The 23669-nt window shown below is 47.9% G+C and overlaps 1 protein-coding gene across 8 annotated transcripts in view; it reads left to right on the plus strand.

The window, feature by feature from the left end:
• tmem260 (transmembrane protein 260) overlaps positions 1-23669 on the plus strand; it is a 48624-nt gene that overhangs the window by 22535 nt on the left and 2420 nt on the right. For 4 of the 8 annotated variants that reach the window (XM_056425581.1, XM_056425576.1, XM_056425582.1 and 1 more), the window contains 7 exons: positions 47-219; positions 2040-2211; positions 3028-3167; positions 3731-3907; positions 5385-5438; positions 5635-5719; positions 5874-7226. In XM_056425581.1, the coding sequence (XP_056281556.1) occupies positions 47-219; positions 2040-2211; positions 3028-3167; positions 3731-3907; positions 5385-5438; positions 5635-5719; positions 5874-6119 (1047 nt within the window). In that variant the 3' untranslated portion in view covers positions 6120-7226. Of the gene's footprint in view, positions 1-46; positions 220-2039; positions 2212-3027; positions 3168-3730; positions 3908-5384; positions 5439-5634; positions 5720-5873; positions 7227-7489; positions 9863-23669 lie in introns of those variants that run through there. The other 4 variants (XR_008833112.1, XM_056425578.1, XM_056425577.1 and 1 more) reach the window with 4 other exon arrangements.

Below are 23669 nucleotides of genomic sequence, written 5' to 3' on the forward strand. Positions count from 1 at the left end.
ACTGTGTTTGTTTGTCTGTTGTCACATGGATGCTCACTTCCTGCAGGTTGAGCGTTTCTGGCTGCAGAGCGATGCTGCAGTGTGTGTGCTGGCCGGCCTCGGCTTGAGCCGGACACACACTGCGCTGGAGAGGAGGCTGGGCTGGGGGGGGTTGTGGAAGACCGCAGGCTGGGTCCTCACCGTGGCTCTGCTGGCACATATGGTGCACACCAATCACAGGTGAGCAGGGCACTCAGTTACAGGAACTAACTTCCTGTAAATTGCCTGAATGTTTTGCGATAATAAAATTAAATCCCTTTGCTCAATTTGTTTATCAGTTAACAAAATGGTAACCCAAGCTGTCAATGCTTCGATTAACTAATCTCCAATGGGGGAAACTAATGCGAGATAGATCACTTTGAATATGGTGCTATACATTTGTTTGAATTGACAGTTTAATACCAGGGTTCGTACGGTCATAGAAAACCTGGAAAAGTCATGGAATTTTAAAATGGTCATTTCCAGGCCTGGAAAAGTCATGGAAAATACTGAAATCACAAAAGTTTTGGAAAAGTCATGGAAATTTGTTATAATCACATGTTCATTTACGTCGAGTTTAAAATAATTCATATGTTTTTGAAAGGAAGACTCAAATTATAAGCCGGCATATGCCAAGTCCAAACCGATTTGCACATAAAGGATAATAGTTTGATTAAAAGAATAAACATTTATATAAGTGTTTCTTAGAATAAACATGTATAGTAATGTTTATTCTTTTAATCAAACTATTGTCTCTCATTCATTTGTTTCATTTAAGGTGTATTGTATGCTTTGTAATTCTCATTGTTTGAATACTACATTTTCAAAAAGTTTTCATGTACACACCGAGATTTCAGTTTGGACATTTGGTTTAAAGTCCTGGAATTCCATCGGTCAACATGTGTACGAACCCTGTAATACCGTTTCCATTGTGCGTGAGCTTCTTGCATCGATGTTGCGCGTTTAGTGCAAACTGTTCTACATACGACGAGTTGTCAGATCGGTGAAGACGTTTCATGATTTGCTCGTGTTCTGTCTATTTGCACGGTAGTTTATTTGAGCTCTCAGGGCCACCATACTGTTTGCTCTTGGGTGGTTTAACTTCAAATCAAATGGAGCCACAAAAAGAAAAACTGCCTTTTAAAAAGACCATTTTCTGCCGGGGCTAAGTCACGAGGCGCCAGGCGGTTTTGTTCCGATTGGGATCGCAGCACAACAGTGAACGCGACAAAAGATACACACAAAATGGTCACACGTAATTGTAGCTGTATTGTGTTCTACTTTTTCATGCTGTTGGAGATTTCAAGCTCAACTCGTGTGTCAAGCTGCTCTTGTGGTTCAGTTTTATTTGCTTGTCCTGATATAAAAGTCCGATTCTTTATAATCTGTGTGCATCTACCTTTGCTCCCTGAAGTCACTTTGAAATACTTCTGATGAGTAAAGTTAAAGTGAAATAAAAACTCCCCTCTCATTCTCGTTCCTTCTGAAATCCCCATGCATACGTTTTCCCCCGAGTCAACCTGATTTGTTTCTCTTCTGATCTTCATACCGCAGGTCTGAACTCCGCATGTCAGTTGTTACTCTGCTCACCGCGTGGTCGGGGCTAAAGAGAGGCACGGTTAGCACATAGATTCCACTCGCGGAGCTCAAGTCTGAGATGTTAGCTGTCCGAGAAGGAAGATTACACCAGCGTAGTGCCGGGGAGTGCCAGACAGCCATCACTGAGCAGGCTTTGATCAAGGGGGGAGCGTGGCCTGTGCTGTCAGAGCCATCACACCTGTCTCCCCACGATTAGATAGGCAGCCGGAGCGCTATGCGGGGGGGGGGGGGGGGGGCACTGACAACTTACCCTCAGAGCACCGCGAGAGCGTCCCTACAAACACTTGCGTACACTACACACATCACACACTTCTAAACACGAGGAAGGATGCACACGACGCTATTTTTTTTAAAGCAAAGTAAACACAACTTGTGTTTTGATGATGTACAGTATGACGGCGTGTGTGTGTGATAATCCTCAGGGAGTGCGATCAGAGCAGAAACGGCGTGGTGGAGAGGTTCGGCAGGGAGCTTCTGGCCTCGGTCCCAACGGACTCCATCATCCTGACGAGGGGAGATCTGCCGGGAAACTCTCTGCGCTACCTACACTACTGCCAGGGCGTACGGCCCGACGTCCGTCTGGTGGACCAGGAGGTCAGGGCTGAGATCTCTACGCCGGCTTTGTTAGACCGTCAAGCCGTTTTCATATTTGATACAAATCAAAAGTAATTATTAAGTCAGAATAAGAACTAGTAATATTAACTCAAGCAGTTCAATTAGTATATATATATATATATATATATAGTATGTATATCCAAACATAGGGGACAAATAGGAATCGTTAGTGTCCAGCAGTTGAACATTATTGCATTGTGTGCATTGAAATTGCATTTGCTTGAAAAGATTACTTTTCAGTTGACATGTAAAGGATAATTTCTGTATTTGAAAACAAATATAGCAAATTTTTATATAGCAAATTATATCTTTTGACAATTTACAGAGGCTGTATCATAAATGCTTGACATTTATACAAAATACGATAAGTTAGAGCTAGACGTCAGAAAGTCTTTGAGTTGGGTGTGGGCTGTAGCTCAGTGGGGTCAGGGGGTCGTCCCGCTCTCCCCATTAGTTGCAAGTGGAAGTGTCCATGAGCAAGGCACTGAACCCCCAGTTGCTCCCCGGGCGCATCACTGCAGCCCACTGCTCCTGAATAACTAAGGATGGGTTAAATGCAGAGAATACATTTCGTTGCCTCTGTGCAATGACAATAAATTGAATCCAATGTAGTCATAAACTGCTTTAGTTAGAACAAGATTTTGAAGTATGAAAAGTAAAACCCCTTTGATAACCTCAAATGTTCAGAAAAAGCCACTGAACTTGCCAATAAGACGCTTTCTTTAGAGTGAATTGGGCACTGCTAATCATAGGGATATAAAGAATTGAGTTGGTGGTCCTCTTTCTTCACTCTAGATGATGACGTATGCTTGGTATGTGGCCAAGCTGGCGCAGCACCACCCCGGGGTGCACTTTCCTGGCCGCTGGTGGGAGCCAGTCCGTCATGAGGAGAGAGACACCTTCAGTCTGGAGCAGTTTCTGTCCCACAACACACAGTGAGTGTCACAAGGAGAGAGACGAGAATAAAGGGGGGTCCGAACAGATAATAGAAGAGTGTAAAATGGAGAGAGAGCGAGAGAGAGAGAGGATGAATTGGGAGGGCATCAATGGCCCAAATGATCAAGTGGGTGATCTAATGAGTCCGAGATCTGTGGGATGAGTGCAGGGAGAAGACAACTCTGTCACTGTTGAGGCCATAAAAAGAGTTTAATGAACTCCAGAAGTCGACTAATCTGCTGGTGGACTCATCGCCGCTCCCTGCTCTCATCACTCCCTCTTCCGAGAGGAGTTTAAACACAGAAACTGTCTGGAGGCCTGTTAATACCAAGCCCACCAGGGGGCAGTGTTTGCCAGGCCAACATGGCCGTCTCTCAGTGGGGCAACACTGACCTGTTGGATTAACCCTCAAGGCCCGAGTCTGTGGAGACTGTAGGGAAGCTAGAGCGTGTTGGGGTGGGAGGAAAGGTTTGTCTGCATGGTGCTTCTCTGTCTGCCGAGGGAAAGAGGGCTGTTTACGTGGATAATTATTGAGGATAATAATGCCCGATGTTCTGCGCAGGAGAGACGTGTTTGCCTGCATCGGGCTACCTGAAGGAGACCGAAGCTGGGAGCGTAGTTTCTCTCGGTGGCCCCTGGGTGTGTGTGACTACTTGGTGCCAGTGAAGAGGCAGTTTGACCCTGAACGGTGGGCCCATCGAACTCGAAACATCTACAACTGGACTGAGCCACACAACAGGTGCATACCAAATATACACAATCATTTACCCCCTACACATACCGTTTACCCCTTTAAGTGTCCTAAGCCTCTCAAGTAGCTTTAAAGTTGAAGAAAATAGTCTTATTCCACACTGTTTGTAACATAGGTAGCTATTCCACCTCTCCATTGAAGCTTTATGATTTCAACACTGAGTGAAATATTCAAACCCAAAAGACCATGTTTTTTTTTTACAGCAGCACCGATTGAAATATTCTTCGTGTTGTGCATCATTTGATACTCCTCTAAAGTTCAGCCTGACATATTTTCCTCTTAAAACTGGGATCTGGACGAGACTTTAAAGTTTAAACTCTGCGTAGCTCCACAGGAGGAGTAAAGACCAGCGGCGAGGAAGCGTTTTTGTAAGAGGTTTAATTTGCGGGATGTAATTTCCAGGAAATACGAGAAGAATCCTGACTCATATATATTTCTTTATTCCAGACTCATGGGTCCATAAAACAACAAACACAAATACAACAACAATATATAAAATACAATACGAGGACACCGGTCCAGCCATTGCAGCCACAAAAAGTCACTCGGGATTAAAACACATCCAAACATTTGTTCCATTGCTTCCAGAAACAAGACGAATACCTGGTATCACTCAGTGCTGGGTCAGCCAAGGCTTTTATAACTAAGACACTTAGTCGATATTTAAATGTATACATAAAATTCCTCAAAACAGCATGAAAAGTGGGAACATAACACCTGACTTGCACTTGTCCATCTCGGAAGCTTGAGCAGGATTCTGAAAGCATCATCAAATGCCGTTTTAAATATTGTTTTAACAACTCATGATTATTTAATGTCACTAGAAATATTCACTCAGAAAGATAATGAACCCCAGCTAAAGAGTCCTCACTGTATATCCTTTCCAACACCTCCCGCCCCGTCGCCTCTCTGCCGTCCAAAGACTCCACAGAGCTCGCCTCAGAGCAAGACATTAGGCCCTCGGCATTCTGAAATGAGACCGGAGATGAAAAATAATGAGTTTCTCATTGCATTTCGTCAATAACTGTGTCAAAAGTGGAATTAGTCAAAGCTCCGTATTCTGTCGCTGTTGCCAGCAGCCCTTCATTCACTCCGATATCCACGACTGAATACTGTGACATCACTTCCCGCACCCTCACGACAAGCGTGTCCGCCGATGCCCACAAGCCAAACATTAGCTCGGGAACCCTGCGAAAATATTCTTTTGAAGAAGAGGTCAAGTGTTTACAGTCAATAAAGTGAAAAAGGGCAGATGTGGTTTTACTCCATGCCTAATGTGCTCGCAAGTATTGTTGCGCAGTCATTTAATGTTTATGCAGCGAAGATTGATATTAAGTGTATCAAAACCCGCTCCGTCGAGTGGAACAATATTCTCACATAAATAATCATGTCTAGTTAGTGGAACTGTGCACAAGCCAGAAGCTGTTCACATATAAAATAAATGTTTTCTCTCCCGTGTGAGCAGTTTCCATCCTGCGTCCTGGGAGCGCGTCGCTAATGAGGAGATGTGGCAAGCCAGGTACAGTGAAGCTCACACAAAACACGTCGGTTTTCAAGCTCGCTAGAACATCTCCATAAAGCAGTCTGGCGCGGTAGAGCATCGACACGTACATTCTATCGGGTGGCGGCATCTCCATAAATCAGTCCATCGCGGTGCGGATCTGCATGGCTCATCCATCCAGCACTTAGCCCCGAGCCTGCGTGCTTTGTTTCAGGATGAAGACGGCTTTCTTTCTGTTTGACCTGGCAGAGAGGATGCAGGGAGAGGGGAAAGCTCGCCTGCTAGAGCTGTCTTACACTGTGAGTCTGACCTCGGCGAACACGCAACAGCACTCTCGCTCTCCAGAGCGGGGCCGATTTAAGTGCCACACAAGGCCCCGTTTGACATATCCAAGGGCTATTATTGATATAACATCTGTTATTGTGTGTGTGTGTGTGTGTGTTTGCCGGACAGCTGTATAAGGAGATTGTGGAGGCCCAATTGGACTACCCTCCAAACTGGGACAAGAACTTGGCGCTGGCCTGCGAGAGGCTGCTCCGATCAGGTCACCGGGGCTACAGTCCAGACAGCCTGCTGACCTGCAGCACCCAGCACTTTAGTCTCTTCTTGCAGAAGGAACCCACAGACCCCCAGACACCTGCCATACGCGCCGCCATCACCGACCTGCTCAAAGAGAGGGACGAGCTCCGCCAGAGCTGAAAGAAAAGCCCGTAAGTAGACCCAGAGGGACGGACATGGAGCCCAGCTGATGGGCGAGGCACTGGGGACGAACACGGAGCCGACGTACCGCTTCTCGTGGTTTGAAGGTGCCGCTTCGGAAGGCTAGAATGACGTTTACTTCCAAGCTTCGGCGAAATGGACTTCACCAAATTGGACTTCGGAGAAATGGTGATGTAGACAAACTGTGAATGAGTAATCAAGCAAACTCTGCACGAAGGACAGAGAACTCCCACTCAGCAAGTCACAGTGGACCAGGGACAGAGGGCGACTTTAGGAAGCCTTCACTGACCCCAATCAAGCTGTGCATGCTCCCCTCAAAATCACCCATTCCATTGCTTTATCGTTGTATCTCGCTCTTTTTTCTCTCTCCTCTTCTGCTCTCGCAGCTTTTAACGTGCTGATTATTTTTGCCTCAGCCACTGCTCCACTTCTCTTTTTCTCACATTAGGACGGCATGGTCCGAGATTGAGGAAAAACCAATTTGGGGGCAGAAATGGGGGATTAGAGCGACTGTTTAATCTAGGACAGTGTGCTGTTCCACACACTCCTCTCTCCGCATAACCAGCACTACCCACCCACCCCTCTATCCTCATCAGTCTAGTCTATCTTAGATGGCCCTTTTAAATGTTTAACAACTAATGGATTCGATGGGTATTTTCCCTCTTGCGTCCTAACTGTAATCCCTCATGGATTTGTATGAAATGTGACATGTCACAATGCCAGGGACCCTTTTAGAGGTGCATATCTGTGTGATTGTTGTCTGTGAAAACTGAACACTCTGAAATCTCCACCCAAGTCTTTTCCCTGTCGGAACTGCATATAAACACAGTCAATAAAATGATCAGCACGCTGAAAAGCAAATGACTTTGATCATCTGACACCACGAGACAGAGGAGGACGGCATGAAGAGCGTGTGTCGTCTTCTCAGAGTGTAATCTTCCCTCTCCGTCCGCAGGCCTGCTTGGCGACTGTCAGCTGGCCGGATGACCTGACCTGCTGTAGCACAGATGGTTTGGTTTCTCAGAGAAAGAAGGAAATATGTCACTGCTAAATATTTCAATAAAGATTCTGTATTTTTTTATTACATTTTTGGCTATTTTTTCCACGGTAGAGAAGGCCTAGCATATATCGGTATTGATTATATATATTCGCCCAATTTGAACCTCACGTACATATTAATGTTTTGTTTGTGTTTACATTGTCTGTCTCTTGTTTCCTGTCCTCCTGTTATTTGTACTTTACTTTCTTCCTCTTCCCATTTTTGATCCTTCTCTTGTCTCCCCCCCTCTCATCCCCTTTCACCCTGTCTATCCCTAACCCCTCTGTTCCTCTCCTCCACCCTAAATCAGCAAGCTGCCGAGGATTGTGGGAACCCGTGGAATCGCCGTGACCAGGGATGCAGGCAGGGAGCCACGGCAACGCTGGAATGTGGGGCGTATGAGGAGATAAGAGCTGTGAGCCCAGCCAGGGAGAGGGGAGGGATGCAGCAAGAGAGAGGAGCACCGAGGGAGGAGGAGGACGAGGCAGAGTGAGGAGGGTGAGACGGAAACAGGGAGTGCAGCAAGTCTGTGAATGGAGAGACAGAAACACAACACCATAAACAGCCCAGAGAGCAAGACAGAGAAAGAGGGGCGGAGGACTTAGGGGGGCACACACTGGAGATGGGAAGCCAGCCTTATTCCTCTTTGCATTTCATTTACATCCCTGGCCGTATCGACCAATCGGATTGGGAGCAAAGCCCAGGGCTTAGGAGGGGAATAAAAAGACAAAATGCCTTTGCTGCTCTCATCCCTCCCTGATAATACCCCTTCTGTTTTTCTTTTCTCTTTCTCTCCCGTCTATAAGTAGATACTGTCCGAAATGCCAGCGGAAAAGCGACACCTCCGCTTGCTGTGTACCTCAGATAGACGGAGCGGGAGCAGAGGCTGAAAAGACAGCTTTAGCAACTGGGCCTATCTCCTCTCCTCTCCCTGGCTGGGTGGAGGCTTGGAGTGGAGGAAGGCGGAGGGCTGGGGTGTGCTGGTTAGTGTTTGGGAAGAGAATAGAGGGTGTGAGAGGCATGATGTACTCCGCTGGCCACAGATTTTTGCAGAATCTTGCACTGTGAAAAACTTTGCTTGCAGATCCTTCCCCTAAGCATGAGAAACCTGTTTCAAGGATGTTTACGAGGTGCCACCCATCTTTGTGACGGTTCCCGATGCCTGCTTCCGAACTCCACACCTATTTTTAGCCTTGGATTGTTGTTATTCTAGTGCAGTAAGTTGCAGGTTTAGCTGAAACTCTTGTGAGTTGGTTAACAGCAATGTATCAGTAGAATACTGTCGAAACGTAGCTGTAAAAAACACTGCAGTAATTTAAAGCTGTTGTTATTTTGGCTGAATGGAATATTTTCCTAGAGACTCAGTGATGTGTATTGGGTAGAATTAGGCCCAATCAGGTCAGTCTGTGTTGACATGATGTCCTGATTGACTCGTCTCAGCTTTTTGTTTGCCGTCACTCTTGATGTGTGTGCTTCTCAGTGTGTGTCAGGTACAGTGTGTTTGCAGGTTTACTGAGTTTATTTGTCCAGGTGTTTGTCGTGCCCTCCATTGTGTGTCATTCGTGGCTGAAGGGACAAAGTATTTGTGTTGTTTCTTTTCCGTCTTTGTGCTCACGTCTTTGTGTCGGAGCACCCAGACTATTGTTCTGCCGCTGGATGCAGTGCTGGCATCGCTGCTGATATAGAGCTTATTGAATTGCTGTTGCACGGATGCGAGTTCATCCCAATAGGACTCTGCAGCGAAGCATTCACACACGGAGAAGGTCCTTTACGCATGTGAGAGATAAGGTCACCTCAGGACCCTGAGTGGACCCCCTCCACCTTCATAGCATCCTCATCCTCCTCAGACCGCACACCCTCGCCCCTCTAGTAAAACAAACCAAACAATAGAGGCAGATATGTGAGGGATTAGAGGTCAGAGGGTTGGGGAATGCGACATCTCCATTTCCAGGATCTATCTTCAACCGCTTGGTAATCTCTGGCCCCACATACCTCCAGTGGACTCTGGCTGAGAGCTGGCATTGCCAGGTAGTGTGAGCTGGTACTCCTGCTGGGTATGGGGATGCTGATAGGAGAGTGTGTGTGTGTGTGTGGGGGGGGGGGAAATAAACCTGATAGTGTGGTTGGATGGAAGGGTGAAGAGATGAGTAACAAAGGGGCCTCACGTTATAGCCAAACCTCACCTAAATCCTCACCAATAGGTCGGTGTGTGTGTGTGTGTGTGTGTGACAGACACGTTAAAGTGTGCCTGTCTACTTTGCGTGCACGCGTTCGTAAAGTTTGTTTAAATCTGCAAATGTGAAATAACTTTAGAGTTCTTCAGAGCAAACTTAAATATAATCCTCAAGTTCCCGTTGTTATCTTGTGTAAACACATTTGTTTATTTGATGCAGCCCCTCTCCACTACAGCACTTCTGTATATCAAAGACGGCAGTGCAGATCGCAATTGAAAATGGCTGCCGTGAAGAAAGGTCTCTCTCTGCCTTTGACTGCGAGGAGGCAGAAAGAGCCCCGTTCTCCGCTCCCTTCTTAGATCCATTTAAATAATTGAGGAGTAAACTGACAAATTAGGCACCTTTACGGATGCCCCTGGGCTCTCTCTGGGGTCCTTCAGTTTCCCCAATACAAGAGAGTGCCACCAGCCACAGGATAGTATCTGTGTGCTGTGAGAGGGGGAGGGAGGAGGGAGGAGGGAGGAGGGTAGCGGGCCAGGAGGGGTTTCGCCAATCAAGCGGGCCACACTTCCTCCCCCAGGTTCTAATTTTGTGCCACATTAAAGAGCTCGGCCTCCATTTAGGACACAGAGAGGCATTTTCATAATTTGCCGGGTCTCGAATAGCTCGGGGTGCGTTTTCCTTCCTCTCTCCTCGCTTTCCCTCTCACTCCGTGTCTGAATGGAAGGCCTGGGGAGGAAGAGGAGTAATTCATTCGCCTCTTTTCTACCAACCGGCTCCAGTTCTGCATAATGTTGCTGCTCGGTGTCTATTGCAGCTAATATTTATCTCTTTAATAATTCTCTATTAGACCTGAATATTATGTGCTGTATAAAAGCGAACACGGCCCATTGTCATCTTTACAAAACGGTTGCCGTTCACGTTTCGTACAAATGAGGCGACATCACATGCCTGCATTTATTATTTTGAGTTGAAGACTATATCGTGTGTCTAATCTGTGACCATGCAGCAATACGGCTGCTTGGCTTGATGACATCTGTGGTGCAGTAAACGTACAGTACGTAATCCAGGTTAAAGTTGTTCATCTTCATTCACGCGTGAGCATCGATTCGCATGTGATTGGTCACATGATTCACAGTCTCGGGGGGGGGGGGGGGGGGGGGGGCGGCATTTCATCGCTGACAGACAAGCTAATCTAAAATCCCCCCAATTTACAAATGAAAATCCCACCATCCAATTGAGCTAATAGAGCGACTTGAATGGGATATTAAGATGTGGCGTAATACTGTGTAAGAAGCCTGTAATGTGGTGTTGGTGAAGCGCCTGTGTGACCGGCTGCTTCACTCTGCTGTGATCACCGGGGCCTGTGTGGCTGAGAAGGGGAGCTTCTCCCTGGGGGAGGAGATACGCCCGTCTCCCCCTTCTGCCGGAGCTACAGGGACCAGTGTGTCAGGAGGGAGCGCCCTCCCTCTCTCTCTCTCCCTCTCTCTCTCTTTCCCTCTCTCCCTCTCTCTCCCTCTCTCCTCCCGCCTGTCTCTCCCTCTCTTTCCCTCTATCCCTCTCTCCCTCTCTCCTCCCGCCTGTCTCCTCCCGCCTGTCTCTCTCTCTCTCTCCCTCTATCCCTCTCTCCCTCTCTCCTCCCGCCTGTCTCTCTCCTCCCGCCTGTCTCTCTCTCTCTCTCTCCCTCTATCCCTCTCTCTCTCTCTCCCTCTCTCCTCCCGCCTGTCTCTCTCCCTCTCCCCTCCCGCCTGTCTCTCTCTCCCTCTCCCCCTCTCCCCTCCTGCCTGTCTCTCTCCCTCTCTCCTCCCGCCTGCCTCTCTCCTCCCGCCTGTCTCTCTCCCTCTCCCCTCCCGCCTGTCTCTCTCCCTCTCTCCTCCCGCCTGTCTCTCTCCCTCTCTCCTCCCGCCTGTCTCTCTCCCTCTATCTCTCTCTCCCTCTCTCCTCCCGCCTCTCTCTCCCTCTCCCCTCCCGCCTGTCTCTCTCTCCCTCTCCCTCTCTCCTCCCGCCTGTCTCTCTCCCTCTCTCTCTCCCTCTATCCCTCTCTCTCTCTCTCTCCCCTCCCGCCTGTCTCTCTCCCTCTCTCTCTCTCCCTCTCTCTCTCTCTCCCTCTCTCCTCCCGCCTGTCTCTCTCCCTCTCCCCTCCCGCCTGTCTCTCCCCCTCTCCCCTCCCGCCTATCTCTCTTCCTCTCTCCCCCCGCCTGTCTCTCTCCCTCTCTCTCTCCCTCTATCTCTCTCTCCCTCTCTCCTCCCGCCTCTCTCTCTCTCTCCGTCGCTCTCTCCCTCTATCTCTCTCCTCTCTCCTCGCCTCTCTCTCTCCTCTCTCTCTCTCACTCTCTCTCCCCTCCCGCCTGTCTCTCTCCCTCTCTCCCTCTCCCCTCCCGCCTGTCTCTCTCCCTCTCTCCTCCCGCCTGTCTCTCTCTCTCTCCCTCTCTCCTCCCGCCTGTCTCTCTCCCTCTCCCTCTATCTCTCTCCCTCTCCCCTCCCGCCTGTCTCTTTCCCTCTCTCTCCCTCTCTCTTCCCGCCTGTCTCTCTCCCTCTCTCCTCCCGCCTGTCTCTCTCCCTCTCCCCTCCCGCCTGTCTCCCTCTCTCTCTCCCTTCCCGCCTGTCTCCTCTCTCTCTCCCTCTCCTCCCGCCTGTCTCTCTCCCTCTCTCTCTCTCTCCTCCCGCCTGTCTCTCTCCCTCTCTCTCTCTCTCCCTCTCTCCTCCCGCCTGTCTCTCTCCCTCTCTCTCTCTCTCTCCTCCCGCCTGTCTCTCTCCCTCTCTCTCTCTCCTCCCGCCTGTCTCTCTCCCTCTCTCTCTCTCCCCTCCCGCCTGTCTCTCTCCCTCTCTCTCCCTCCCTCTCTCTCCCTCTCTCTCCCTCTCTCTTCCCGCCTGTCTCTCTCCCTCTCTCCTCCCGCCTGTCTCTCTCCCTCTCCCCTCCCGCCTGTCTCCCTCTCTCTCTCCCTTCCCGCCTGTCTCCCTCTCTCTCTCCCTCTCCCCTCCCGCCTGTCTCTCTCCCTCTCTCTCTCTCTCCTCCCGCCTGTCTCTCTCCCTCTCTCTCTCCCTCTCTCCTCCCGCCTGTCTCTCTCCCTCTCCCCTCCCGCCTGTCTCTCTCTCTCTCCCTCTCCCTCTCTCCCTCTCCCCTCCCGCCTGTCTCTCTCTCTCTCTCCCTCTCCCCTGTCTCTCTCCCTCTCGCTCCCTCTCTCCTCCCGCCTGTCTCTCTCCCTCTCCCCTCCCGCCTGTCTCTCTCCCTCTCCCCTCCCGCCTGTCTCTCTCCCTCTCTCCTCCCGCCTGTCTCCTCCCGCCTGTCCCTCTCTCCCTCTCTCCTCCCACCTCTCACCCTCTCTCTTTCTCTCTCTCCCTCTCCCCTCCCGCCTGTCTCTCTCCCTCTCTCCTTCTCCCGCCTGTCTCTCTCCCTCTCTCCTCCCGCCTGTCTCTCTCCCTCTCTCCTTCTCCTCCCGCCTGTCTCCCTCTCTCTCTCCCTCTCTCTTTCTCCAGCTCTCCCTCTCTCCTCCCGCCTGTCTCTCTCCCTCTCTCTCTCTCCCCTCCCGCCTGTCTCTCTCTCTCTCTCTCTCTCCCTCTCCCCTGTCTCTCTCCCTCTCGTTCCCTCTCCGTGTCTGTACTGTTGCAGCGCTTGCAGATGTGCACAAACAAGGGGAGGATTAAAGCAAAACGAATCTAAACAGACAAATGGAATTAGAGTGATGGGTGTCGGTGGGCTGGTTCACAGTGATAAACATAATGATGCTCTCTGTGTGTGTGTGTGTGTGTGTGTGAGTGTGTTCCTGTGTCTAGGGGATTATCAGTGGTTAGGTATGTGTGGCTGGGTGACTGCTTCTGGGTGTCTTTCTGTGTTTGCCTATCTGTCTGTGTTTTTGTAATTATGTGTGTGTGTATTTACTCGGGTCTCTACTTGTGTGTGTGTGATAAATGTGTTATTCTACATCGCCTCACAGAAACAAGTCTCTGCGCCCTCTGCATGTCGTGGATATGCGTCTCTGTGTTCTCCCATCGGTCGGGGTCGCATGTCCTTCTGGTCTTTTCCGTGTTTGTTTATATTCGTGTGCTGGAGACGCCGCCTAAGCCTGTACGTCTCGACCGGACAGCGACACTCTTCACCCAATATTGATATATGCCGAGAAAGATGAGATTGTGGAACACGAAGGTCTCGCAAACTAATCTTCCACACCCGGCGTCCAGGCTCATCTTCTGGCGACGAGGTCTGTGTGTTTTTGCGCTGAGGAGGTCACGAGTGTGGGCGAGCCAGCGGGGGGGCAGCGATCAACAGCCTGGGGCTCCCCTGCCGAGGGGCTCTGGGATTAGGGCCAGATGGGCACAACACAAGCTCAGCATCGCACACCAGCAACTTCTCCCGTGGAAACCAGCCGACTGGAACCGTGACGATACTCACTGGTACGCTGCTGGTCCATCACTGGTCTGAATAGATTATATTTAGAGTTTACTCAGCGTTATACATTTCAGAGAAATCGCTGATTGTTGAATTTGAAGATCATCCCACCCCTCATTCCGACATTTGAAACGACCGTATCTTAGTTAACCGTGGATGTAGATTGGGTATCTGAATGAGACGTGTGTTCATCGATCATCTCTCCTCTTCTCAGGGCCGCACAGAGACGACTGAGACGAGGTCCTCTTCAAAGTGTCAGCGAGGGGCCGTGATGGCCAGTCAGCAGGTTCAAGGCTGTCGGAAATGAAACTTACAGGATGTTTTGATGTGCTGTATTTCAGAGCCACAGGCAACACTGAAATGATAAAGTGTGTGTGTCTGTGTGTGTGTGTGTGTGTGTGTGTGTGTGTGTGTGTGTGTGTGGTTATACGTTTGTGTGAGGGTAGAGTGGTGGCTCAGGAATCATCAGTGGGTTGATTGCTTCCTGCTCGACTTCTATCGCGCACAACCCGCATTAAATAGACTCCAATTCAGTTCATGAACCACTAGATTACTGTGTTTTATTTCTTAGGTTATTACCTTCGCATTGAAAATGCGGAAGGTAATGTTTTGATCGCCGTGTATTTATTTATTTATTTGTATGCGTGTTACTCGCATAACAAAAAAAGTATTAAACCGAATCGCATGAAATTTAGTGGGATGATTGGTTATTATCCGGGGACCATTTGATTAGATTTTGGGATCGATCGGGTCAAAGGTCAAGGTCATGAAAAGGTCAAAATCTTCTTTTTACCATAGCGCGGTCAATTTTGATCCAATCGGCATGCAACTAATGCCAAAATGTTCATAATTCAATGCCCAATCTTGTGATATGCGAAGGTATGCGCTCTACCGAGTGCCCATTCTAGTTCATATATATTTATGACATGTGGAAGACACTCATCTTGTTCAGTCACACAATGTACTAATACAGGGGCATACACTGGGATGTTTAGGGCTTGCGATCAGGTCTAACTCCCTGGTTGCTGTGTATTGTTTCAGGTTATCTTCAATGTGAACTAAACCACGGCTCTAGAGGCCCTGAGAGCGTGAGAGCATCCCACTGTGCTGCGTCTGAAGTAAGTGCTTCAAACTAATCGACCTCTGACATGCAGTCGTACGCAGCGTCAACCGGCCGTCAGTCTTGGCGATGCTCTCCCACCGTAATCTCTCATCCACGGGGTTGCCCAGCGCAGGTTAGCACATCGTCTCTGTATTGGCAGAAAGCAGATTACACACAGAGTAAAGTGTACAAACGAATGAAAGATGACAGTTTCCGAACATGTTTGGGTCTAACGCCCTTTCGGCGGGCCGCGCTCGGCGCAGTGCTTCTCCCCCCGAGCTCCATGTGGATTTCCCCTCTGATGCGAAGGCCTGCCGGCCAAGCCGCGTCTCGGGAGCACCGCCCCTGTAATGACGGCGTTGCACACGACCGGCCCGTCTCCGCCGCCGGTATTACTTCGGCTTTGGAGTTCAAGTGACTACACAGATTTTTTTTTTTTAAGGGGGGGGGGGGGAGGAAGACTCTCTGCTGTTCTTGGAAAGCTGTGTTTATCCAGGATTAGAGACACCAACATGTTAATAATTGTTTCTCACAGAACTGTGAAGAAGCACTTTCCTATAATCCCCTAATCAGGCATTACGCCTCTGAGCGAAGCCGGGGCGCGGGGCGTCTGACGCGGCGCCCCCCCGCGCTGTGATACGCCACGCCCCCCCTCGATGCACCGGAGCACCTGCTCTCATCTAGTTCTGTGACATCTTTCCTGTATCCGCGACATCCATTTACCACGACAGATCTATCGAGACAGTCGCTCTGCTTTCGGTCGTGCTGTATTTTTTTTCCGTGATGGATCTGATGTGAATATGAACCTAGATCAGTGGTCCCCAAACTAAGGCCCGCGGGCCGGATACGACCCGCCTCCACATTTGGCCCGGCCCCCTGAACAATACCAGAGACGCATTATGATTTTTTTTTCAGTCTGGCCACGCAGATCCTAGACTAGCCGCTATCAAATAGAACGGAATTAGTTATTAGTTATTTGGTTATTATTTATTTCATAAATAGTGTTATTTATTTCCTGACTTTTTTCTGTGAAGATCCCGGAAAGGGTTATTAATATTTGGTTATGTGGCTTTCTGGAAAACAAATGTTTACATTTAGGCACCCCTGTGATCGTCACACTTTTTCTATTACAAACTGACCCCGGCCCCCATCCGAGAAGGGAAAAGTTATGTGGCCCTCACAGGAAAAAGTTTGGGGACCCCTGACCTAGATGTATAAAATGTGGCATCAATATAGTCGTCATTATTTTTCGGTCTTATAGGAGGTGATATTTGAAAACGTGTTATTGTGTGCGATGGTAGATGAGGGTTTTCATGATAACTTCTTGTGAAGCAGTGGCACCGCACACATGAAGCTTTCTCTGTCCTCCTCAGGGTCATTTGGCTTTGGATGACGATATCGAGGCCAATCGGTGCGTCTTTTTCAGGATAAGAGCCCATAAAAAAAAGCACAATATTACCCTCAGAACCAGTCAGAAAGTAATTGCTCCACCCTGCACATACGAAGAGGTGGAATGTGTGACCTCTTCTGATGCCGCCGAGGTCACATAGTTTGCTCGTGGCCGGTCAGTAGATGTCAGTACAGTGGCACAGGGTCAGACACAAGGCCACTGGACATGCTGAGATGATGAGGGGTCTGAGGCTCTACTGGGGGGGGGGGGGGGGGTGGTATTGTTATTGAAAGTGTTCAGAGAGGCAGTCTTTATTTGGTTTGTTTCACATTTTATTCAGTATTAATCCTATGTTCCTTCTTTACTGTTAACAGCAGCTCATTCTTGTTTTTTCCAGGAATAATATTTTTTTTGTTTTTTGTGACTGTTGCAAAGTTGCTTGAGTAGTTGTGTATTCCCCTTCTCAAACTAAAAAAACAACCTACTGCCCCAACCTGTCCCTCCCTGACGCTTGTTTATTCCATTTTCATGAAGCTGCAAAACAAACACTTTTCTTTACTTGTGGTGCATTCATGTGCACGATTGGTTGACACCTAAAAACTAATGGTGCGGCCTTCATGCTCCACACAGATACTTGTCCGTCCACGTTTTGTTTTGTGCCGTTTCAGTCTTTTCATTTTCACATTCGGCCTCTTCTTTTGTTTTTTTACATTTTTGGAGCCCAGTGTGAGTGTTGAGTGTTTGTTTGTTGTTCCCCCGGCCGCTGCCCCCCCCCCCCCCCTCCTCGCAGGGCCGGGTGGGAGAGTGCGATGAGGGGACCGGCAGGGATTAACCTGGGGAATTTAATTAGCGGAGCTGTCGTCCCTGCCCTTAACATTTCAATCTCCGTGGGCTGGCTGGCCGGTGCTGGAGCTGGACCCTGGGACGGCAGCTGGGGAGGGAGGAAGGGGTGAGTGAGGGTGCGGAGGACGGACACGCGTTTGACAAACAGATTGGTCCAGCGCCCTGGTGGAGTGCTGCTGGTGGGGGGAGGTGATGGAGAAGGGTGGAGGAGAGACGGGCTGAAAAGCATGAAGATTGTCTTTTGGCCGACACACAGAAACATTGTTATCATTATACATCCTGATTTAAACAAAAATCATAATAACCAGCTATGGCCATGAGAGGGGGCGCATGAATATGAATTCACTTACATTCAGCAGTAAGAAAATGTTAAAGCTGATTGTAGCTGAATCCTGAATGTAGATCTTTGAATTAATTAATTATTTAAAAAAACCATATGATACGTTTTTGGTATTGTGGGTAAACTCTGTTTACAGACTGATCTGTACTGACACCAAAAAACACATTTTAAAAGACATTTGTTGATATTCATTTTGTAAATTTTTTTAAAAATAATTTGGTCCACAATATTGTCAATATTAATGTTAATATTCATTTGTCCATCTGACCACGCCCTGCCCGGTCGGCCCAGCGGTGGCGTTGGTGAGCAGAGGAAGGGGGGTGGCCGGTGTGAGCGTGGGGTAATCACTGTTGCATTGTAATCCTGATGCTAAACTCCCCCATTAACCCATCTGGGACCCTACAACAGCCCCCCCCCACACCTACCCCGCAAACACACACACTCAACTGTGGCTGTGTGTTAAAGCGCTGTCTTTTCTGTTAGGGGGGGGGGGGTCATGTCCAGCAAATTAAAAAAGCTGCTGTAGGAATTTTCCCCACGTCCCACAGGAGCAACCGGCACCCCGTCCCTCTTCCAGCGCTGACCCGCTGGTCACTGGTGAATCCCCTGTTTGTATTCCACACACACCCCGGCTCCGGGGAGCGGTCCCAGAAGCCTCCTGTGGGACCTGCTGATAATTTAAGTCAAACATTATGTCGGCGCTTGTCTGACACCCGTTTAAAGCTTTTCAATCACACGTGTTTGCGACAGTCCATTGCCTCGCCCCGCAGCGCTCTCCATGTCACACCCTTTCAAAGACCTAATCAATTGTGTTTGATCAAGTTCCTCATGTCAAAACAATTGATTTTTCTTTTGGAATCCAATGTGTGGACTTATAATTCAGAATAGGTTCGATGTCCCTTTTTAGGTTTTTTTCAACAATGAAGCCAACAGCGGGTTTATGAACTGGACTCCCCTCCCCCAGTGTGCCTCCCATGCATCTTCCCAGCATGCCCCTCCTCCTGGTGCATGGCGGGCCAGTGTCAGTGTGCCACTAATTAAGGACTCTTAGAGAGCTCCGGAGCACACTCATTAGCAAACTGTAGCATCCTTACTGTCCAGTGAGAGAAGGGGGGGGGGGGGGGGGCGTATTCAGTTTAAGGGTCTGCCAGCCTCGAGGCCAGAAGGTCAGGGAAGACCCACTGAGATGACAAGTAAAGTTAGAACATGTATATTCTCCTGTTGATTTCCAAAGATGTGTTGGGTTATTGTAAGTGTTCAGAGAGGCAGTCTTTATTTGGTTTGTTTCACATTTTATTCAGTATTAATCCTATTTTCCTTCTTTACTGTTAACAGCAGCATATTCTTGTTTTTTCCAGGAATAATAAAAAAAAAAATGTTTATGACCGTTGCAAAGTTGCTTGAGCAGTTGTGTATTCCCCTTCTCATACAAAAAAAACCCCCAACTGCCCCAGCTGTCCCTCCCTGACACTTGTTTATTCCATTTTCACGGAGCGGCAAAACAAAACAAATGTCTGTTTGTCTTTATGAAAGTAGGCCAAACAACCGCTGACAAACAAGAGGGGGAGTTGTAGGTCAGGGCGCCACAAGCCATGTGTAACCGGGCCTGACGAGAGCACGACACCATGTAGGAAGCCACAATACACACAATAACAAACACACAGCCTTGCCAGGATGATGTAACATTGTCTAGACTACACAGAAACACACACGTGAATAAATTAGTTTTTTCAGAGTAGGCATAATTGGCAGTGGACACAATAACAGGAACTCCACGTTATACATTGCTGCTGATGTGTGTCAGTTTTTAAGAGGGCTAATAATTTCGATTTTATATGAAAGATTTCCACAAAAACCTAAAAAAATCCAAAGGGGTCAAATTAGGATTGATTGAAATGTCGCTCCACACTGGAGTTCATTAATCACACAGCGGCACAGTCACCGAGGACCAGAAGGGGGCGGCTGATCATTGCTTGTTTGAACTGATCAATTGTATTGATCTGTGATATGAGGGAGTGTCAGTGCTGTCCAAAACGTAATGCAGCAAATGTCAGAAGAGTATATATATATATATATATATATATAGCAGTAAATGAAAATGTGGAGGTTGAAGTTGGTATCTTGAAAAGAAAATGTATTCCAAATAAATCCATACTTTGTGTTTTATTGATGAATCTAGATTGTTTTGTGTATTCCACAAACCTTACTGTGAAAATACAAATAAAAACTTCTCACAGCAATGTTTGTTGATCATGTTGAGTATCCGGGTCGTGTTTTCTAGAAAGAGACATTGCTGTTGACTTTTATTCAGTTTTTAGCACATTTAGCGTCAAATGTTTAGTGCCATATCGTCCCTTAATATCTCAGAGAAGACAGAGATCTATCAACGCAAAAACAAAACAATCTACAGGTAGAACGTTAAATATACAGTTTTGCTTTGGGGGTAAGTCTTCTGTCTAACCTCCATTACAGAGGCAACTGTAAGAAGTTAATGTGTTGACCTACTTTCTAAAAATAGAACATTTTCAACTCCAGATTTGGATCCGCTTGATGTTGCGTAACATTTTCCGACGGAGCGCTGAAGGTGTTCCTCTGGCTTTTCTATTCTCGACACACAACCACGACTCAAGTTCACCACCGCCACGATACGGGACGGTAGCATCCGCTTAAAGGTTACATGATGAAGTTGGCACGTCCTCAATATGAATGTCATGAGCAGCAGAATGTGACCTGTTAGTTGGACCACATTGGAGACCTCATTTAATTATAATAGCTGCACTTGTTTTTAAGTGACCCCCCCTTCACTTCGCGCTCTCTCTTATACACACACATCATATTCTTTGTCTCCTGCCTCCATGTCTGGCATAATACTTCAGGTTACACACACACACACACACACACCAGATGCCCCCTGACGCTCATTCGCATGAAGCGGGCACGTGATCGACGGCCCCGGGGCCACCGGCCTGCCAGCCTCGTGGCATTGTGTTCCCCTTGGGCGGGCAGCCGGCCTCCCTAAATACCCCTTTGTCTCGGGTGGGATAACAAAGCAGTGGCCGAGCGGCCGGTGTGGCACGCGCACAGCCACTCGTCCCCCTGGTCTGTGACCCAAACAGGTGGATCGGAGGGAAGGCTGGTTGTGGCGGGTGGACGAGGAGGGGGAGGGGAGAGAAGAGGGTGCATCTGTCCCCACACTCGACGACTCCCCGGGTCAGCCCCGGCCCCATATGCTCTAAGGAGAGAGGGAGGCACGCGTGCTGCCCCAGACTAACAGGTGGAGGGGGAAGAGAGGGATTAAGAGGTACCAATGTATCAGAGGAGGATGGAGGGATTTTTTTTTTAAACTGTCAAATTAGCTGTATAAGAAGAAAGAAGAAGATCTCCCGGTAGATTTCACTGAGAGGAGATTCTCAAACCGTAAGCATATTAAATGTTCGGCCCGCAATAATGTCGCTCCCACCCAGAGTGTCGTCTCTCCAACCGTCGCCGTGTTTGTGTGTTCGTGCATGCGGTCGATGTGGAGCAGGGCATTCCCTTTTTACACAGCCGGCATGTTGAATGAAGCATCTCTCATTATGAGCTGATTATATCTTCTTTTTTGTTGTTGTGTCATTTGAAATGAAACAGAAAATGACTCCATGTCTGAGCTCCATCGAGTGTCCCGGTCAGACCCAATACCAGAACTCTGGAATCAGCTCACCTGAGAGAGATGCAGTTGTTTTTGTGACGTCATCAATTACACCTGCGCTCTCCCTGCTTCGACATGCCAACATGTCTGCCGTGAAAAGGGCCGACATTCATGTCCCCGGTCCATAATGGAGGCTTATTCCACTGTGGTTTTGGGAACAGTATTTACAACTGTTGTATTCAGAGATGTATAGAGGTGCATGCTTGGGGGTTTCCAGTTGTTTCTGTGCTACTGGAACATGTTCATTGATGTGTAAAACTCAGTGAAATATTGAAATAAGCCAAGAACAAATTCTGATTGGCCTTTCCTCCACTCTCTAACTGTCCAGGTGTGTGTGTGTGTGTGGAGGGGGGGGCGGGCTCTCAAAACAGCTCTAATCTGTTGTATGCAGCTAATTCTTCCTACAGGCCCGCTGTCTCACAAGAGACAAGTGTTTGCAGGAGATTAAGAGCGTTGGTTCTGAAGGTGTGAAGCTTCAGTGAGGCCTCGCCACGTGCACCTGTGTTAACGGACCCACTTACCTGTGTTAACGGACCAACTTACCTGTGTTAACTGACCCACTTACCTGTGTTAACGGACCCACTTACCTGTGTTAACGGACCCACTTACCTGTGTTAACTGACCCACTTACCTGTGTTAACTGACCCACTTACCTTAACGGACCCACTTACCTGTGTTAACTGACCCACTTACCTGTGTTAACTGACCCACTTACCTGTGTTAACGCACCCACTTACCTGTGTTAACGGACCCACTTACCTGTGTTAACTGACCCACTTACCTGTGTTAACTGACCCACTTACCTGTGTTAACGCACCCACTTACCTGTGTTAAAGGACCCACTTACCTGTGTTAACTGACCCACCTACCTGTGTTAACTGACCCACTTACCTGTGTTAACTGACCCACTTACCTGTGTTAACTGACCCACTTACCTGTGTTAACGTACCCACTTACCTGTGTTAACGGACCCACTTACCTGTGTTAACTGACCCACTTACCTGTGTTAACTGACCCACTTACCTGTGTTAACGCACCCACTTACCTGTGTTAACTGACCCACCTACCTGTGTTAACTGACCCACTTACCTGTGTTAACGGACTCACTTACCTGTGTTAACTGACCCACTTACCTGTGTTAACGGACCCACTTACCTGTGTTAACGGACCCACTTACCTGTGTTAACGGACCCACTTACCTGTGTTAACAGACCCACTTACCTGTGTTAACTGACCCACTTACCTGTGTTAACTGACCCACTTACCTGTGTTAACGGACCCACTTACCTGTGTTAACTGACCCACTCGGGGTCTTTCACAGGTAACTACAGAACCATGTGGCTCAAGAGAAGCCGAGGAACCACACGTAGTCTCAACATGTTAAATGGAAATGAAACATTATTGTTGTATTATGTTTCTGGAAATGGTAAATTACTCGTATGTCGTTCATCGTTCATGAATTCATGGGATTATAGTAACATATATTATTGCATTTCTTCTTCTCCTTGGGGAGATGCATCGCAGCTGTTTTTGAAGCACCGTGTCGCCTGTGGTGAGAATACTGGCAGAATGGTGAGAAATTGGCTCCGTTCACCATGAAGTCATTAAATTTGTAAGCTATTTGTGATCAAAAGGTGTGTTTGAGGCCTTGACTATAGAGTTTGATCACGGCTCCCATGCAATGTCAAATGTCAGCTGTTCCTGAAATCTCCGTGGAAATTAAGTCAACCAGAAGAGAATATCAATGCACCCTCATGTTGATGAATACTATGTTTATTATGTATTGTTTCTGATTATCATGATGCTCAGAATCACTGCTTCAATCCTAAGTGGGGTCTCGGTTACGTCCATCAGTTATTTGGACCACAGCCTTGATGTATGTTGAAGATTCATTCTTGACCAAACAAGTCTCATACGGTCCAACTTATTTGTTGTTTGTGTTGTTGTTTTTTCCAGCTCAATAATGAGAACTGTCCTTTGCTTTAAAGTGTGATGTGGCCACAATTGTCAGTTTGAATTTAGGACTTCAGCATCATAATCACCATTAATCATCAGTTAGGGGCGATTATTCTTGTAATATTTCAGCACTTTACTCTTTACCATCCCACTGTGTGTGTGTGTGTGTGTGTGTGTGGGGGGGGGGGGGCATCACCATTAGGACTAACCCACTATGAGAATATTTTCATTTGTCTCCGAAAGAGATTTCAATTAATGGTTGGTAAATGTTTAATCCAAGGTGTTTGAAAGGCCTACGAGCTTAAAGTGCATTACCACTATTTGTTTCCAAATGTTTTAATGTAATGTTACTCGCCACAAGAACAATGAGGTCATCAAACTAAAATTCCTTGACTAGATCTGTTAATTTTGTTTTAACATTTGCAAAAAAGTGAATTTTTATTGAATGTATTGTCCTAAAAAACCTTTTTAAATGGACAGCCTCCTTAGTGCTAATGAGCTTTAACTAACTAGGTATTTACTTGACCCATAAGCATCGTAATAATGTGTTTTTTAACATATGCTGAGATCTGGTAATCTCCTTATGGGTTTGAGGTTTTCTCTCTCTGAA

This window comes from Pseudoliparis swirei, chromosome 11 (assembly GCF_029220125.1).
Source record: "Pseudoliparis swirei isolate HS2019 ecotype Mariana Trench chromosome 11, NWPU_hadal_v1, whole genome shotgun sequence".
Taxonomy (NCBI): Eukaryota; Metazoa; Chordata; class Actinopteri; order Perciformes; family Liparidae; genus Pseudoliparis; species Pseudoliparis swirei.